General features: G+C 36.3%; 1 protein-coding gene across 4 annotated transcripts in view; it reads right to left on the reverse strand.

The window, feature by feature from the left end:
- Positions 1-1798: 1798 nt before the first annotated feature.
- HERC2 (HECT and RLD domain containing E3 ubiquitin protein ligase 2) overlaps positions 1799-20402 on the reverse strand; it is a 104946-nt gene continuing 86342 nt past the window's right edge. For 3 of the 4 annotated variants that reach the window (XM_027642665.1, XM_027642656.1, XM_027642672.1), the window contains 12 exons: positions 19509-19600; positions 18566-18705; positions 17344-17531; positions 16484-16681; positions 14564-14647; positions 9417-9558; positions 8471-8665; positions 8272-8384; positions 7202-7392; positions 4105-4210; positions 3368-3580; positions 2106-2807 (listed from right to left, as the gene is read on the reverse strand). In XM_027642665.1, the coding sequence (XP_027498466.1) occupies positions 2535-2807; positions 3368-3580; positions 4105-4210; positions 7202-7392; positions 8272-8384; positions 8471-8665; positions 9417-9558; positions 14564-14647; positions 16484-16681; positions 17344-17531; positions 18566-18705; positions 19509-19600 (1935 nt within the window). In that variant the 3' untranslated portion in view covers positions 2106-2534. Of the gene's footprint in view, positions 2808-3367; positions 3581-4104; positions 4211-7201; positions 7393-8271; positions 8385-8470; positions 8666-9416; positions 9559-14563; positions 14648-16483; positions 16682-17343; positions 17532-18565; positions 18706-19508; positions 19601-20402 lie in introns of all 4 variants that reach the window. The other variant, XM_027642648.1, reaches the window with a different exon arrangement.

The following is a 20402-nucleotide window of genomic DNA, read 5'->3' on the forward strand; positions in this document are numbered from 1 at the left end:
AGGAAAGGCTGAGAGAACTTTGTTCAGCCTTGAAAAAAGAAGGCTTATCACCATGTTCCAGTATATAAAGGGTGGCTACAAAGAAGATACAGACTCCTTCTTACAAGGAGTCACATGAAAAAGACAAGGGGTAATGGATACAAGATAACCCTGTGGAGATTCATATTAGACTGAAGAGGAAAGTTATTCATGGAACAATCTCCACAGAGAAATGACAGATTCCTCAACATGGACAGTTTTAAGGCTCAGTTGGACAGGATGCTTAACCATGTTGTCTAGATTGTGTTTTTGCCAATAAAGGTTGGAGCAGATGATCTTTGAAGTCCCTTCCAACATGATGATCTATGCAATGCTGTAAGTCAGGCCACAGACGACAAGCATCACACTGTAAAAAGGTGTCTTGAGGCTCTTCTGTTAGGATGGGAAAGCAAAGAAGGCAGCTTAAGAAACTTCTTTTATGTAGTTCACGGATTCCTTATATAAACAATACTTCCTTTGTCTTTTCTTGGGAGAAAAACTCTGACATTCTTTTGCTTACCTAGAAGCAAGTTATAAACTTCTCCATCTTATTAGTAGTCCATACGCTCCTGAAATGGGATTCGAAATTCAAGAATGGCAATTGAACTTGGACTGAGATTTGGGCATGATTCATTCATTGCATCTCCTGAAAAGCTGACTACAGAATCTCTTTGATCAAGCTAGATGCCTACAGTGTTACCACAGCAAAGGGCAACAGATGACCTCACGAGCACTTCTGTACTAGCTTCTCCATTCTTTACCCCCAGGAGAAATTCAATTCAGCAGCAAAGATAAAAGAGGTTGCTTAAGGTTTTTTTGAGTTTTGCACCTTTAAGACTCAAAAAAGATAAGCATTTTTCATCAGCAGACAGAGTAAATCTGGAGGACAGAGCACAGGCCTGACTCTTGAATCTCCAGCGAGACAGAGGATCAGGACAGTAGCAAAAGATCTTCAGCACTAAACAGAGGTGCCTAAAGCTAACATATTTCAAAACTCTGACATCTTAAGAACAAATAGATAGTTTCACCACTATTTTGAATATCAACTTTGTCTCATGAGAACTCTGAAATAATATTAACCCACATTTAATATTTAAATCTAGTTGGAAGAGAAGTCAAATGCACACACTAAAAAAATTAATTAATCCACTCAGAATAGTAAAATGTTAAATACTCACATATCCTGATAATTAGTGAAGCAATGGTATCACATCACCTACTACTGGATTTTCAAGTAAAATATTAGTGCCTTGGCACAACTAAATCTTGTTCTCCTACTCTGAAAAACCAGTGCATACACCATATGGTCAACACATAATACCTGCCCAAGGGCCCTTGACTTCAATCACTTATTCAAACAGGCCACTCTGGATGCACAATGTGTCATGATCAAGCCTTGTAAGATGACCTAATCTCCGCAACAGTATGTTGTACAAGCATCATCATACTCTTCTACTCACATTCAGGTACCTGATGACACCTGCCCCTTAAACTTCCTCAAAATTTTTTTCCAGGTGTCCAAGAACAAATTCACCATTTACTGACAACAGCTGCCTTAGGAACAACTGCAAAAACACGGTGTTTGCTACCATTGACACATCACATAGACTTGCTCAGGTTTACTGTAGCTCAAGTTCTGTCTCTGGCAATGCACCTACTATTGGTGGAGCAGCACCAACAACGTTTACTCAGCAGCTGTAAATTGCAGAAATGTTTCTTAGTAGAGCCATTTCAGTGTTTGTCCCATGTAGCAGCTGCATTACCACGGAAAAACACATACTGTTTTTCAATGTGGCAGAACTTTTATTTGGAAGGAAATTATAACTTCTGCATTTACATGGCACCAATTATATACAGTACACTTTCCATGATAAGAATTATGATGCTGTTCACAGAAAGTATCAAATTTGAGATAAATAACACATAAGCTAAAATATACAAACCAGGGGTGGAGGTGAAACTATTGGCCGTTTTTAATTATCTATAGAAGAATTTCAAGGAATAATGTTTATTCAATGTTCAAAAACTTTTAACAAACTTCTAGTAAAGTTAAATGAAATATTTATAATACTATTCAGTTGTTGCACAGTATTTCCAATATACAATCAAGAAGATGCACAGAACACAACACTTAATATGAAAAAAAAAAACTATTGCACCCACAATTTAAAGGTTTCACTGCCTTTTGGATGCTGCACTACTATATTTATATAAACATTTACAACACTTCAGTAAACACAAAGGTTCTAAATGCAGTGCAGCATTATGGGGGGCCACTTTCAGCTCTTAAAATAAATGTTAAATGCCCATATACTGTGCCATTTATTTTAAGCTGATGGTTTAAGCTGTAACCCTTAACTCCTACTGTGAGTAGCAAACACACTTTCCCCATGTTCAGAAGATTAACATCCCTCTGACTATACAGTCTATATTCTGAAACCTAAACTGTCCTTGGCTTCATTGTCATTTTGGCGTTTTGCCTCAGTGCTTGTGACAACTATTTCTTATGTTACTTTTCAATGTCCTGTTAGGTAGTCCTGTGTAGAATCTGAAGCAAAAGAGTCTGCATCTTCATTATCAGAATCATCACTACTGTCATCAGCTGCTGGCTCTCCTGTCAGTGCTATCCGGGCGTAATCATCAGTGTCTATAGACTTGCAGAAGTGAATGGCATACTTCAGTTTTTCCTCTAGTACTTGCTTACAGGAATACCTGGGCAGTTTCAGGAGAAAGAAGCATGTGTACGACTCAGGAAGGAAGTGGTCTGGAGGATTGTATTTATCCAATACCTGTTAAAAAAAAAAAAGCATAAAATTCTTAATTCACTGTCCAAACCACAAATGAGTATCAAAATAAGAATTGGGATTTGTTTTTAAACAGGAGATTATATTTTTGATTCTGATGCTGATGCTTCTTAAAAGAAAATTAAAAGGCAAAATCCATTTTCCCTACTCTAAGTAAATAAATAAAAACAGACATGTATGAGTTGCTTTGATTACGAATATGTGGTATATTACTTCAGCAAATATCAAAACATGATTTGAAGATCATGTTGGACTAACTAAGCTGAATGAACTGCTAAATATAGGCCAGCAAAAAAGGTTGAATGACAGTGGAAAACTATCAAAATCCAGAGAAATAAGTGGCTGGGCAATTAAATGAATTGTCCAAGTCAAGAGAGAATATTTATATACATTTACAGTCTCTGTTGCACTGTCAAATCTACAATGCAATGTTGCAAAACAGTTTAATGAAATCAGCCTGTTCTCTTGTTATGTCATGCTACTACTCCTCCAGTAGCAGCTTTTTTAAATACTCCCCTACATCCTCTCCATCCCATACACCTTACCTGAATAACAAAGTCCCTCCCTCTAAAGTCTGCAATAGTCCTGGGCAGCCTTGTTCTGCCCCACACAAAACGCAGGAAGAGAGATCGCTCTGTATTGGAGAAGGACTCCATCACTTCCCAGAACCACTGTATCAAAGAAGCAGTTGGTTCAATGCCTTTATAAGTCGCTACAGATTTCAGGAGATGAAGTGGAATATCTGGGCTTCCACACACCTGAAAAATAAGATCCAGTGATAGGCTATACAAGTCTGATAAAATCAATTAGAGGTGATTTGTTCCCTCTATTCCTTTAAAATATTTAATCATCTTTTACACTGACAAACTGAACATTCGAATATTTGAAGTGTCATGAATAGTCTCCTATTACAATAGACTAAATACACATCTTCCCATCAGGGGACAGTAATGAACCTTCTTTCACATTCCTAGATCACATAACAAATTAAACATTTTACTTGGGACAAATATCTCCAATTCACCTCCTAGATCCCTGTCATGTGAGGTTTTTTGGTTTTGTTTGTTTCTTACTGAAAAAACTCATTACATCACTGCTCAGCTATATCAAAATAATCTTACTAACACTAATAGGGCAATTAAACATTTTCTAGTCTTTTCTTGAACTGAATGTTTGCAACCACAGAGCAATCATTGTAAACAGCATTTAATGTGGGGTTTGGATGAGTGAATAATCTCACTTCAAATTAGTCTGACAGAAGTAATAAAGCAGAAATTGATACCATAGTTTCCAGTTCGTATCCTGTAAAGAGCGAAAGTAGAGGAACTGGAACAACACGAGCCATGCCCTCACGAACTGCTGCAACCTGTTCATCAAATTCATGAAGCCTGTAAAGAAACATTTTTGGAGTTTCTGTGAATGTTATTTCCAGCAATTATTTACAGCAATTACTGTGACATCAAAGCAAGTTTAACCACTCTCCTCAAGTCTCCAGCTATAAACCAAGGAACATTAACATTTATCACAAAATACTTGACTTTATACACCAATTCATATTGCACAGCAAGCTCAATATGGAGAGATATCTCCCAATGTTTAGGATATTTTATTCCCAGTATTATTCCTGTGCTATGCCTGGCAAAAACAAACCAATACCCAATTTGGAAACAACATACTTGTCATGGGTTAAGATTGGCCCCCCCTGAGAGTTGGGGGGCTCAGAGGTGATTGGGTGCCAGGGCACTGTTCCCTGGAGAGCCAAACACCACTCGTCCTGTTCGCTTCTGCTAAAAAATCATATATACACAGCACTGGAAGCTGTTGGCAGTTTCTGTTGGTGTCTGCTGTGTGTACGTGTAGGAGGTCAGGGGGTGGCTGGGCTCCTTCTTTCCCCCTCTGGGGGGGAGAGGGGAGCCCTGTGGCCCCCCAACTCTGCCTAGGCCAGAGTTAGAGACAGCACTGGAGTGAGTGTATGTTTGTAAGGGACGCGACTCACAAACAACTGGTAAGTGGGAGAGAGAGAAGGAAGGCCTTGCAGCCAAGCCTTCTTCCCCCCCCCCCTTTTGCAGTTAAGTTGTGGAGGGGGGTCTTTTCTTTCCCTCCACTGTAAAGTGGAGGAGAGGCTCAGCATTGAAGCAGAGCCAAGTGGACAGGCTGATAATGAAGCAGCTCGGTGCTAGGGAGAAGAATCCCAGGCAAAATCGGAGACGGGCCAGAGAGAGAGAGAGGCTCAGGAGTTGCCCTGCCAAGGTTTGACCCGGGGCAGCTGAAAACTGACTTGGAGGACAAGTACGTTAATAAACTACACTACAGCAGCCTACAAAACTGAGGTATGAGACCAAGAGAGAGAGATCATACAGCAGAAATTACACAGGACCAAGGAGAAAGGACTCAGAGCCACCTTCTTGGACTTCGTGAGGAAGGAAGGACTTCCACAAACAGCTGGAGTTTGGTGAGAGGGGAGCATTCGGGTCCCTGAACACTCCCACGAGAGAGAGACTGGTTACCTATCAGCCTGGAAAGGCTTTTCCTGGACTTAAGTTAAAAGGAAAAACTTTGAAGAGACTGATAAAAGTGTAATATATATATATATATATATTTGCTTTTAGTTTGTACAGTATATTTATTTGTGTAAATAAATGTAAATACTTCCCCCTTCCCCTACAGAAGCCTCTTGCCTGAAAGTTTTCTCTTTAGTGTTGAGATAAATTGTGGGAAGGGGTGGGGGAAGCCTGGTAATTGCATTTTGGATTTCTAATGTGGCTCAAACTGCCACAATACTCTTGGAAAAAGAGAAGCTGTGTCTTGAAACCTTAAACATTCTCAATATGTGATAGACATTACAGTAAAAGAAAAATGGGTCTAAACTAAAACATGGTTTCTGTGGGGACAGGAGGTTTTCTGATTTCAGGGCAGATACCGATAAGTAACATTTTGCTGCTTCTGATGCCACACATGATTTGTGTTTTGGGGTTTTTTTCCCTATCAAATAATTTCTGAGATCTTTTACAGAGCTCTCTAGAGCACAGATTCACATGTTTCATAAGTCCTGTGTTCAGGCTAGTCATCACCAAAATGTCATAAACAAAGATGTCAGGACAAGTTTGGTCTTTTGAATCCACTTTTCCCTATAGATTCTATTCAGGTGCTAGTTTTCCATCTCAAGGGCTTCATATAGTAAAAACCTGATACTTAATCTAAACCTTTAAACATTTCCCCCAAAGGCCTTTTGACTGCAAAATGCTTTAGAATTGCTTGTGTCCTTTGAGAATAGCCAGAACTGGCAATAAAACAAAGCCATTTCTTCAAAGGAATATCCACTCCAAATGAAATCCCCCTCTCTACTGTCAAAATCAAGTTTAAGTGTTGGTTCATAACCACTTATAGAGTAAAAAAAAAAAAAAAAGAAAAACAAAGACTAATTCAGTAGTTGTTGCCAGACACTAACTAGAAACTAATAAGCAAGTATATAGTGACAACACAGTCTTGCTCAAGCACTCTCTGAAGCAGATAACTATGGTGGAGTGAATAAAACAGCCATGAATCAGTTTCTCATCCAAATTATCTAAATTTCCATATTTCAGTAGGCACTAGACTTACTACTTCACATAGATGCTTATGGTTGCTCCTTAGCTGTGCTCATCTAGATTAGCTACCTGGCTACACAGGCAACCAAAGGCTTGTCTTTTCAAATACTAAACAACTATTTGCATTTCAGTGCAATGTTTGTGCAATCAGATATGTCTATCTCGTATTGGCCTCATAAGCCACCGGCATGCCCGTAACAAATGTCGATAGAGCCTTCCTAAATCTTCGTTCGTGAAGCCTAGCCATGAGGATGATGCAATGTTTGGCTCTTGGCCCTTTTTGGCTTTCGCCTTTTTTGGTGGGTGTGCGTAAGTGTCATATCCAAGGAACGAACATTTTGTTTTGTCTATTCCAACTTAGATAAGAATAGAGTAAGAATTCAGCTGATACTGCCTTTGACTGCAACTGATGATATGAAAAACTATGAGCGCAGCAGTACTACATCTATGTTCTCTTCACAAGATCAAGCCTATTACTTTAGTGCATAGGAAAGAACTAGATGCATGGGACATTTCTCCACCTGTAAAACTGGCTGCCAAAACTGCTCTGTCAGGTCATACCTGTGCCTAGAGCCATACCTGCTTGTTTGTTTTGTTTCCTAAAAACTAAGTTTAATCTTTCTCTCCTTGGGGAGATAAGTGAAATCAGAAATTCAACACTGCAATCCTGTGAAAATATTAAAATATTTGTGCATAAGAGGTTGAAGTAGTATACTGTTTAAAAGCTGTTGTATACTTTTTGAAAGAAAATGCGTATTCATGTCAATAATTTTAATGATTTCTTCAACAAACCTGTAGTTTATTGCCAGCCTCACATATTCTGCTCTGTTATCCAGTGTAATATGGGTGTACTTAGAACTCAGCTGAATATCTTGACCACTTGCATTAGGCACAGTGAACGGGAGGCTCATAGCTTCAAACTCTTCTGAAGTAGCTTCATTATCTCGAATGTACATAAGACCAGGAATAAAATCCTTATCAACCTTTTGAAAGTAACAAACCCAAGTTAAACTCAGTTTATTAGCATTAAACAACAGCGCCTCTTGTATACCAAAAGCAGTGCATCATGTGTTATCTGCCAAAAGCTTTGATGAATGTCTGACCAGAATTCATCGAACTTAATTTCAAAAACATAAAACGGCTTAGTATTTTACATAAAATTTCATTATGTTGGATGTTGGAAAGTGCATGTGTTCCAGATTTCAACCTTTTTGGAGAGCATTTCCCAAGAAACTGTATTTTATGAGAAAATGGATTTAAAGTTTAAAAAAATAATTATCTCTACCAATGCTGGGTTTGGTACAAAAGGAATCCCCTTAGTGACAAGTGAATGACTCAATGCTTTTACAATAAGTACATTTCTACATGACGGGATTTGAGAAGGAGCTCTTCTTTGTACTAAAGATCTAAGTCTTATCCCACATTTACTGAGCTCATTAAACAGACATTGAAAGCTTGTGATATTCAGTATGTGAGCACAAACTAGTAGTAGTTTGCACTCATTTTCTTCTACTTTGAAACAGTGCAGGCATGTGCACTCAAATCAGTTGGCACAACAGACAGTAACAGCTACAGAAAGGTCTACTGGAAGTAGGAATTCAACCACAAAGATTTGTCTAGTCAAACCCATGAGATTTAAGAATGCTCTAGAATTCAAATAGATTAACTACTTTTGAATAACTCACGTTTACAGTTTTAACAGTCAGTACAAATCATCCTTGTACACTGGCTCAAAATCTAAAAGGCCAGTCAAAATACAAGCATATAGAAACCAGGGAAACTAATCAGTCGAGAAAAACTTATGCTAGAATCTGCTTATCTGCTGTAAGCTATATCCTACTCAGGAACTTCATCATACTTACCTCACTGAGATCAGCAATTGTTAGATTCATTCCTGCAAGCTGTTTCCACACTGGCTCAGCCAGGTTGAGGCTCAGAGGGCTTCCAGTTCGGATAGCAATGCCCAAAAGTACACCTGTAAGTTTAAACACTTTTTTTTAGATTCCCAATATTCTGATCATGTAATGCCAGTAGCATATCACAAAGTAGGTAAGAAATTACCAAGAAAACGAAACATGTTCATATGCAGGAGCGACTTGGCAGCAGGATTTAACAGGAAACAATCTCTGTTTGCTCCAGATTCATCTCTTCCATTTGGTGTCACAATTAACAGAGGGGTCAGCCCATTCTGAAGCTCTTCGCACATTTCTGCTATTGATTCACTATAACCTCCACCACAATCATCCACAGATTCACCTTGAAGAAAAAAGGCTCAAAATTAAATGTTCTTTCAAAAATAACTGAAGTATTGAAACAAACTATATTTCATTCCACAGGGGTAACTGAGTAAACAAAAGTTTACTAAAAGCTGCGCTGTCTTATCTCTTCATATGAAAACGCTTGAAGTTTTGCTCTCTGGATGATTCCAGCTCATTATAAAATGCATTATTTAGAAGATTATATGACACATCGCAGTGACAAAAATACTATTTTGACAGAATGTAAGTAATTTTTTTTATCGCTATCCACTAATCAAAATAAAATAGAACAGAGATAGAAAAGGAAGTGTAGCTTTGAATTTCATGAGTGGCATTTTAAAGTAGATATATTTTATTGAGCCCATATTCCATAGATAGAACGACTCTTCAATTTCAAATATTTTTCATTAAAAAGCTCAAAGTGATATGGTGACTTGTAGAAACAACCTTACCAGTAAGACTAGCTAGCCAGGATTAATTACCAATTCAGACAGCTCAAAAACCAGTTTAGGTTTTACAGAGTGTTTGCAGCAAGCAGAATAGTTGTCCCTGGAATTTGAGAAGAATCACAGACACATTTCCATTAAACTTGAGGGGTTTTATAGAATAATTTAAAAAGGTTTTTTACTTCCTAACATTTTAGGCACTTTGTCTACACACATACATTGTTTTCTGTATCACTTCCTTCCTTCAGGTTCTCCAACAGTTAACTGCAATATAGAGGGGTAGGGTGAGAAGAATTCTCTTACCAACAAACTTGACTTTCCAAACACGATGAGGAAGCAGAAGGCTATCAGGGCTAAAGGAACTCATTTTAGCACACATCTGTCCAAACACTGACTTTGTACCATCAGGTCCAGCCAGTCCTCCTTTACTTCTGGAACGCTTTACCTATTGAGTAAGCATATTATAAAAGTCACAGTAAGAACATATTTCAACTGGCATTACTGTACATATAGATAAGGAATTCTCAGTACTCTCAACCACCAACACCTTACTTATCTTTCATTTCAAACAGTTCTTTGTTCATCTGTCACTACTCAGCACTATATCTGTTTATCTTTAAAAGAAAATGAAAAGACAGAGGGGTGTCAATGATAAAGTCTGATGATAAAGACTTCTTTCCTTATTTCAGAAGAAGCAGTCAATGCATCAGCAAATTCAGTTTTTCTGATTGTAATTTTCATCCTGTCTCTATTCACGCAGTCAATTGGCAAATCTGGGTAAGTTTTTCATATGAGACAGATCAGAGGCTGTGCTGTTGGCCAGTAAACTGAATATGTGCTAGTCTTATATTCGTTAATGATAAGAACTAAATATGAATCTATGATACTTACTAGGAGTCTCTAACAATGAGTAAGTGCTACCAAAATACATATGCATATAGACACAAAGGTAATGTGTTCTAAGGCACCTATGGAAAAAATGTATTTTAAGAGCTGACGAAGATTCATAAGAATTGGCATGCAAGGAAAATCCCATGGATTCTGCTGCAAGAGATGCACACGAAGATGGTAAGAATATAAAAAGCATTTCACCAATATAGAGAGGAAAGAAATGGAAAGTAAATAGAGGGTTGGAGAAACACAAGGTATTTTTTCCCCCTTGCTGTTCTGCAGGTTATATTCTCAACCTGTTCTGACTGCAAAGGAACTCCTACAGTGCACACAGTTCACCAACATCTGTGAGACTGTTCATTCAGAAATAAACCAGACTCATCCCACTAACCTGTATTTACTTCCACTACAAGCTATAGTGCATCTCAAAATCCAGTTGTTCTGATGGCTTTGGATAAAACAACCATCACGTTTCTTTCAGGTTTTATTGAAACACTAACACACCCAAATCTTCCTCATGTATAAGATGTTCTGTATCAACACAAGTTGGTTTTATTTCAGTGGCCTTCTGAGAAATTTGTATGCCCAAGAAGTTTTACATTGAGAACTAAGTCACTGAGTCTTCTCTTAAAAAGAAGAAAGTATGAATAGAAGGTCTATGAAAGCACTAGTTAATTCACTGTTTTTTCAAATCTCACAGTTAACAAATTAATCAAGTGACAATAAAAACAGAAGAAAACCTGCCTGAACTGAATAGGATGGAATGCACATGCTATTACACATTCCATTTATTTCCTAACACTTAAATTTCTTTTGATTGATAATTTAGATGCAGGAATGATTAAAATTTGACTTTTAACAAAGCAATTTAAGAATGCCATGAAGGATTACTGGCATTTCTGCCAGCATCTTACTACATTCCTTGTTGACAGATGCCCATAATAAGTTATTTTAGGTTACTAGCAAAGAGTAAAACACTTCACTGAAAAATGGCAAAACTTCATACAAATACATTTAGGTCACAATCCACCACAGGTATTTTTGCTTTTTATTGTAGACGTCTAGAGCACAGTATCTTGCTCAGGTTTCAAAATCATCCCTTATTAAACACAGATTGTACAGCATCTCAATTTTTTAAAACACAGTTCCAGCCTTCTTGTAGATCAGATAATTTTTAGCATAAAACAAGTTAATAAGTTAATTAGAACCCAAGAAGGATTTTCATAAGACAGTCTTCCATCAGAAGATACCAACCTATGGAAAACTGTCCATTCTTGCAACAGAGGAAACAAGGTAGCTCAGAAGCAGCATTCAGTGAAGTGTGGAAGAACCAAATTCAAGAACTTGCCCTAATGAATAATCACTTATTCTGAGCAGCACTATTGCAACAAAGGGGGAGAGTCACTCAAGTCAATCTGTAAGATGGTTAAAGTGTTTTCAAGTGATGAAGAACAAAATTTAAGTTCTTTTTCTGAATCACAAAACTTTGTCTAAAGCAGCTTGAAATTACCCATCAAGATACTGGCCATTCTATGAGACTCTCTTCAACCCACAGAAGCTGGGAGAAATGTAGTACACAAAGCCATGCAACTGTACACTAATAAAAAAAGTTTACAAAAAGATGATGGCTTCTCAGTAGGAGTCAGCCAAGAAAGAGAAATATATACAGTTCACGGACAAGACAGATCTATGAAGAAAACGAACACAATTCAAGGATATGTCACGAAATCAATCTCCAGAAGAGCCAGTGAAGTATCAGTGTAATAATTATAAAAGCACAGACATAGTCTCACCCGCACATTGAGTTTCAGTACCTATGTTCAGAATGAAATGCTACAGAAAAAATAAGAGTATAAAAAGGCAAGGAGTACAGAAAAGACTACTCTACACAAGCAAACGAAAAATCTTAGCTTGATCACTGTAGTAAAATGAAGGCTGTCATGAAGTAAGAGTTCTTTAAAAGTACATTTTATAAGGCAGAAGACGAAACCAAGACGGAAGAATGATATTTAAACTGAAATATAACCCTCAAAAAAGAACAAATCATTCATTCATATGCTGTGCCTACTTTAAGATCAGATCACTTTTACTCATCACGTTACTGAGATTTCTATAACCCACGTTTAATAAGGAGAGACAGTAGAGAACATTAAACCAGGGGATTCCTTGCAGTATTACATTAATGAAAGCAGACAATCTCCTTCATAACTGAAATTCTTTTTCCTTTTGAAAAGGAAGGAATTCCTTTCAACTGCGGTGGAAAGGTACGTTTTAACAGCATTCTGAAAGTGTCTGCCTATAACACAATGTCCATTCAACACCACACCAGCTACAAGCTACACCCGTACTTTAACACTGGGTAAATCTGATCTGCTAGTAAGAGGGTCAGTAAGCAAACCTGAGCACTGGAACCCTGTCTAGACATATAACTGTTAGTTCACTTTCTGGACTACTTCTATTACACCTTTCCAGAACAAGGCTCAGATGCTGTTTTGGAACATTTCATTTAATGACTATTCCCAGAAATTACTATGGATAAAATTGCATCAAATTTGGTTTTTATGCCCTATGCAGTCCTCCAACAGCATCCCAAACTGTCTCTGTGCATTCAAGCTACACTCCTTTATGCTACACCTCAAAGCATAAAATATCGACACTCAATTTTATGCTACAGAAACACCAGGCTGGCACTTGGCTGAGTTACAGTACGGCCATCACATTGTATTTCATACACTCTGAGCAGGAAAACTACATAAAACTATGATGTCCCACCTTTACGAGACTCCCAACAGAAAAAAAACAAGCTGTATGTAAGGTGAATGTGATCTACTCTAAAGGAATCTGGTCCATGTAACCCTCGATCTCAGGATAAGGGAGTGGTGTTTTCCTTGGTTTTACACTGCAAGTTAGACAGCTGTTACGTCCAGTTCTGGTACTTCCAAAGAAACCACTGAACAGCAAGGGATGCTAAGGAAGTATTTTAAAAAACAAGTTAATATCTGGAAAGCAACTTTAAATTAAAAACTCATCTGTTTATTTTATACAATTGAAGATGAAGTGAATTGACTGCACCATATATCTATAAACTGCAAGAACAGTTTCCTGAAAGCAAAGGCATTTTAAGGCCTAGTTGCACTTTTAACTTACAACTGCAAATAAGATGAACATTTTTAAACTGACACTTAGTCTTTTTGCGACTATGTAAAGCAGCTTTGAATCTTCAATTAAATATTATAAAGGATCAAATAAGAATCCACATTCTCATTCTCAGCAAAAGATAACTCAAGAAATTGTGAGCCATCCTTCGTACACTGTAATCAGGTCAGATATGTAATTAGGCCCTTTTTAGCCTTCACTTGGTTAAATCTAGGAAAGACTTGTGTTAAAGCAGTATTTCATTTCCCACAGAAGAAGGGAAGCTACCAATTCATTTCTAGAGTTCAAGACAGATTTAAGTAACAAACATGCAATAATACATGAGAAAGCCTATCTCAATTAATGAACTCAACAGTTCATTAAGGAGGACAATAGCAAACGAGCCCAAAACCTACTCACTAGTTTCCTGCCTAAAATGGTTGCACTCACTAATTTATTGAACTTTCTGAATACAAACACAAAAAGTAATCAGAAAATCTCTGGCACTATAAACTAAAATACCCCATTTTTATCACAGAACATTACTACAAAAAAATTTTAAGTGCACATAGAAAATGGTAAAGAAGCAGAAACAGTCACAACAGGGTGTATTTCTGTTCACTAAAAGAAAACTAATCAGTCAAAATTTTCACAATCTCTCCACTCTAACCTTACAAATAGATGTTCTTACTTTTTCCAGTACACCAGGAAAAAAAGAAAGAAAAAAGAAAGCAGCTCTAAAGAAAAGAAATGCATGAGGACTCTGTAAGATCACGCTTCAGTCCATTTCAATGAAAACAATGGTTTACTATTCTATGTTACAGAAATATCTATGGAAAAAAGACACATCTGGCCTAAGGCACAACATTACATTTTCTAACGTCAATGATAAGGAAAAAAGCACTTTTGTATCAAAGAGTTCTGCAATCAATATGACTACATGTGATGACCAGCAACAGACAAGAGTTTATCAGCCTGATATTTAATTATATTAAAAGGCTTTTTTTCCTTTGCTTTTTTTTTTGCCCTTCCTGTTCCCTGTTATGAAAGCAACAGCTGAGTAATTCAGCTGATTATCTGGAAAGGTAAGAAAAGCATCAGAATCTCTGTTCTCTTAAATTATCTAATATAGTGAGTTTTGAAAAAGCAGTCCTTTGTCAAGCAGGACATACTTTGCTAATTAGAGTCTAAACCATTCACTTAACATTTCACAAAGTGCCCCCCTCTCTCTGAACAACTACAGTGTGGATGAAAAGATACTAAAAATAAGTAGGTCTTACATTCAATTATTTATTGTTTGATTCACTGATAAAAATTAAACTCTTCAGTACTCAGATACCAAACAGCTGAAAAAAGGGGTTTGATCAACACAGCACTGCAGGCTAAACATATAGATAGTACATGGAAACTTCAGCATCAGATACCTGTATCCTGTTGAGCTCTACAACTGGCCCATGCTGACGATCTCTCACCATAGTTGCTTGCACAACTTTTCTGAAAGCTGCTTCCTAAAAAAAGGAAAGTACAAAAAGTTAAGATAGTGGCAAAACTGCAATCAAATAAGAATGCTGAAGATATTTCACAGATAAACACATACTTAGCTCAACTCAGAAGAAAAAAAGACTCAATAGAATAGAGAAACTGATCCTGCAATGCTATCCTTCAGCAATTTCTTTCTGAGTACACAACAAAATACTAGAAAAGGCATAACACATCTGAGTCTTCTTTAGAAGAAATAAAACAAGTATCAAATAGTTTTGACATATTAAAAACAAACAAAATCAACAGAAGATAAAGCTGTGAGATGTTAGTCAAGGATCATGTTATTTGCACTAATACGATTCACGTCTGGAACAGTGGGGATACTAAAAAAGTAAAGAAGTCCCTCCTGTATAACTCAAAACCATGGCTTGAAAGGTTGCCCTGCCCCCAGATTCACTTATTATTAAGCAACCAGTATACTGATGAGTACAGGTATAAATTAGTTTATACCAGAATTATACATGTATATGGAGAATAATTAATGTCACAGAACAACAACCACAAAAGCAAAAAAAAAGTTTTTTATGCAAATTCAAATATCTTAGGTTCTTTCACTAAATATTTGGATCTGATTTTACAGTCAGTTTCAAGTAAGATTAAGAAGATTTTTAAGTCTTTAGAATCTATGACAGTAAGCCTGACTTAGATGTCTAGATATGAATATGGCATTGCAACTGCTGCTGCCTCTGTTGAATGTTTCTGACAAAAAATATACCTGACATCACATTTTATCTTATATGTGGAACCTTTCTGTAACTATTCTGCAGACTGAAAGTAAATGAGGTTGAATGCACCTCCTGCACATCCATTCTTATACGTAACATCATATACGTAAGGACTGCAAATTAATAGCACTAACATGTCATGAACAGAACAGCTAGGATTTCTGTTTCCTTTTTCTCTAGTGGAGGTTTTGATGAAAAATGTGTTGCCTTCCCTTGATCTGTGAAGTATGTATACAGCTTGATTGTTCCATTACAAAATTTTACTGGAGTCTAGAAAAAGAGACCTTGAGACAATACATGCGCTAAGGAGTCTAGTTACAGGCCATGTGTCTTGTTTAAGGACATAGAACAGCACTGCAGGGGGAAACTTAACGGCTTCTCTTTTCAAAGATATCTCCCAGCAGGTTTTTTCTTTTTATATAATGTTTTCTTTTTCAGTTAGACAAATTACTATGAAGTGAGAAAATTCAGATACAAAACTAATGATTATACTGAAGGCAAGTCATGTTTTCACAGGTTTACCATATCTAAAGTTTTGAGTAAGTCTTGCAGCTTCAAAGCATTATACTTATCTACATTTTCTCATGACTGACTTTACTTACAACTATAAAAATCCACTTTCATTACAGATTTGGGATTGAACTCTTAGGTATTCTATTCTCATTTTTAGCTCAGTCTAATAAACCAAGTTTGTACCTGCACAGAGTACAGGATCATCTAGTATATCACCTGATCCTGACAGAGGAATGCAAATAGGTATGAAATGGTAGTTGTCTACTATCTCACATTTTTTCCAGGAAACCATCTACTGAATTTTCTAGAAGAATTCAACTATACTACAAACTAAAGATTTACAGTGTAAAGTTATTGTCAAGATCAACGCACAAAAGCACTATGCTGAACTGTGAAAAACACAATAGAAAGAACACAAAGAAGTTTGCATCATCAGAATGCAAATATCTGAGATACAACTTACAGAACAAATTGAGATATATCTTCTTTCTTCAGAAAGAGTTCAAACAGTACATTACACTTACAGTTACGAATCTCTCCCTAAAAAACACTCTGATAAAATACCTTTCCCTGTGATATCAGTATTCCTCGTAATGTGTCAAACCCAACCGAGGGTCCTTGGCCAGTTTCATCAAGTCTTCCTTCAAGATCAAACATTGGAATGCAAGGACAGAAGAGTTCTGAAATGTGGTGCAAGAGCAGAAGCCTGTTTCTTAATGAAATGATGGGAATTTCCTGCAGATGATTGTACTCCATAGGAACCTATGATAAAGTAATGATATCTAAATGTAATTTAGAATTATTATATAATTTATTTTATTAAATGTAACAACAACCTTTACATTTGTAGATAAATTTGTAATAGAAATTCAGATATTTGCTTATTCATACTGTCAAAATTTAATACATGGAGTTCAGTTGTTTCTAAAAGATACCAGTAATATCCATCTAAACTGAAACAAGTATTAAAAATACGACAGCTAGAATATAAGTGCTATTCTATATTTTACAATTTATCCAAGAACAAACACATTTTACATCCTGTCATCATTACATCCAGGCCTTATAGCTGAAATACAAAATATTCAAAAAACAATCTTCTCAACATAAAGCAAGCAACAAAGAACTCCACTGAAAGGTATAACATTTTCATAGCTGCGATACAGAATGAAATTCCTGCCAATGTACAAACTCAGTTACTGTTCTGCATTTGGATTAAAACCTGAATGAAGATGCTTTTACAGCTAAGAAAAGCAGAATCCTTTGAAAATACAAAAGTAAAACAAAGTAACTGGCTCAAACATGAAGCCAAATCAAAGCACACTAAGCTTATGCAGGGATTTAAAAGGAAATACATCAACCAAAAGAGCATAGAAGCATATGAAGTACATTTAAATCTGAATTCAATAAGCCAAATATATTACCTGTGTAGGGAGTTTGCCAGCATTAGCAGGTTTACTGGTTGACCAAGCTAAAGTATGTGCTGAGCCACAGGCTACCCTGTTGATCTTTTTACCCTGAAGTGCTGCAACCAAGCGCGGTCTTTGGATGGCATTAGTTGTTCCATCTCCAAGCTGCCCTTCATCATTATCTCCCCATGTATACACTTCCCCTAAATCAATAAAAATAACTGATCATTCTGAAGCTGATATACAAGATTTTTGCTCTTTTTTTTAAATTAGTATTTATAAACCATTTAACTGAATGAGGGTGTAATCAAGACTTCTAGGACTGATGGCCATCCTGAAATCCACTATCTAGTACAGATAAATCTTCAGTGAGATATCTAGGTCCACAGTCTATGTAGAGCAGTTAGCATAAGATGCATTTCTTTCCTAGTAGTTTGTATAATTAAAGAGTTCTGTTCAGAATAGAAGAAAAAGGTGAAGCAGAAGAACAACAGAACACCAGAAATATAATTTCACAGAAAAAAACAAAGCCAATTTTAAAAAAAAGAATTTAAAAAGGCTTAACATTTTATATGAGACAAAAGATCCTATAAGTTATATTACTAGAAAAGACATTAAAATAGGTGCTCACAGTTGCAAGATAATTGGAAAATACTTTTAAAGTAACAACCTTGATCCTGAGCATTCATTTTCTGCTGCTACATTCACTATTCACATTCATTTTCTGCAGTTATATTTCACTAAAACCCATAAAACACTCAGCTATTGTGCAGATTTGTTAATTAAATGGGGGAGTGAGTCTGCTACAAAGGATATTCAGTATCTCAGCCTGCTCTGTAAGAAGCAATATTGTTTGTGAAATGCTTCATTTAGCAAGTAAAACACTTCAGCAGGTCCACAAGACTCTGCAAAAAATAAAAAAAGCCAAATGCATTCAATGCTACTGCTTGATCATTCTGTAATTACTTTTAGAGTTCTATATTTTTCCTTGACCATCAATGTTTATGCAACTTGAATTCTTTAATTTTCATCAATTTAGTTCTATGTGATCACTTTAAATCAACATCATGCTTGCTGCTTAAGAAACATGCAACATCTGCAAACGTAAAATGTATCCATGCACACTGAGAACCAGTGTTTTTTGCAAGGACAACGTACCAACACCTGACTAAAAGATAAAGTTTCATTTTATTCAAATTCAGTGCTAAGAACTAAATAAATTATTTGATTATTATACCATCTTCAGTGCAGCAAACACAGTGCAAAGACCCTGTTGCAATTGCAATGACTTTCTTTCCTTGCAGTCCCTGCACTTGTCGTGGTCTTCTAACATGGTCATCAGATCCATGGCCTAAGCGATGATAATCTCCTTTGCCCCTGCACAGAGAAGAGTAAAAAAGTTCAAAATTGTGTTTTAATTGTGGAAAAAATGTAATGACAGACCATGTCTGATATTTGCTCTGCAGATGTACTTATAAAGTCCAATATCAAAATATTCTCCAAATATTCAACTTAATCATCCCTATTTCGTATCGATGTGATTCTGCTGACACAGTACAAATTCTTGTGCTGTTCCTACTTATTCTGCGTAGGTCCTTTTAACACTTTTGCAGGGGGTGGTTTATTTTTTTCTTCTTAAAGAGTCAAGTATTAGAACCATTTATCTGCAAAAACAGTACGTTTACCGATCTCAAAGACTCGAACTTCGTACAGTTTAAGAATATCTAATGTCACGCAAACAAGGTGGCAGAGGCAAGTTGGGAAGGTATTTTGCTTAGTCTTTTTAAACATTTTAGTCTAGTACTTGAAATGACAAAATTCAGAGTGGTGTAGGAAGATTAAAACAATGAACTCTAAAATTAAATTCTCACATTGCAGCCACCACAAGCTAGACACAATTTTGATAATACATGAGAATGTTATTTATGCTATCATCTTCCACCCTGCATGACACTTCATGCTTATAATTCTACTGTCTCCAAAACAAAATACTTGGATTTTTCATTCACAGCACTACAAAATGTTCCCCAAAGAACATTAGTGGATTACTAATCAAGATAGAGGAACTCAGAAAATTTTTGATGGGGTAGATCAAAACAGTGAAGGCAGTGTATTACTAATATCTGTTACAGACAAGGTTACATCTAATACTGTCAAAATAACTAATACAGAATACTTACCATGTATATACTGCTCCAGATTTGGTAAGGGCCACAGAAAATTGTGATCCACATTCTACTTTAACCACTCCAAGGCCTGTGAGGGAATCAATCTAAAAAAATAATACCAAATCAAATCAGAGTTAATTAAGGAGGCTATAAATCCACAGACTGCACAGTCTTAAGTAAAATATAATGTCCAAATATATAACTATATGTATATTTACAAATCAAAATGTTTATGTAGATAATATAGAAGAATTCTACTCCCTTCATGTTTCTACTGTTTACCACTTAAACAACAAAAAGAAGTTCAAATTTCACAAACTGTTGAAGATCCATCTCTGGTATGTTTTTCCAATAGTTACTTGGCAATTGCCCCAAGTAGCAATGATAAGGCTTTGTCTGCAAACACTCAACATTAATCATCCCCAGTTGGTATGACAAGGATGTGATTCTGCTGACATAATAAAAATATTTATACCTCTAGTAGACTCTTCCTATTTATTATTATCCTTATGCTGCTTTACCATCAATCCTATGGGACTGATGACTGACAAAAGATAAACAAACTATTTTCACATCATGTTACATCATGCTGGAAATATCTGGAGACTGAATGGGGATACCTCTATCCAAGTAATAAAGTGTGATTCTGGATTTAGAATCTAAAATCCATTGTGCATAAGCATACACAATGAAACACACATTTCTCACACACAAGCAACATTTGTCTTCATAGTAAGTACTGGAATTCAAATTTGATTGCTACACTGATTTCATTTGTGACATGAAGAAATTCCAAGTCAGCCATCCATTCACAGGAAGGGTTTAATATAAAGTTTAATGTAAGTTTAATATAAGTAAGATTATTTTTCAACTACTTGATACCCCTTTCCGGAATGAACTTATGAT

This window comes from Corapipo altera, unplaced genomic scaffold, assembly GCF_003945725.1.
Source record: "Corapipo altera isolate COAL_440 unplaced genomic scaffold, ASM394572v1 0, whole genome shotgun sequence".
In the NCBI taxonomy this organism is placed as follows: domain Eukaryota; kingdom Metazoa; phylum Chordata; class Aves; order Passeriformes; family Pipridae; genus Corapipo; species Corapipo altera.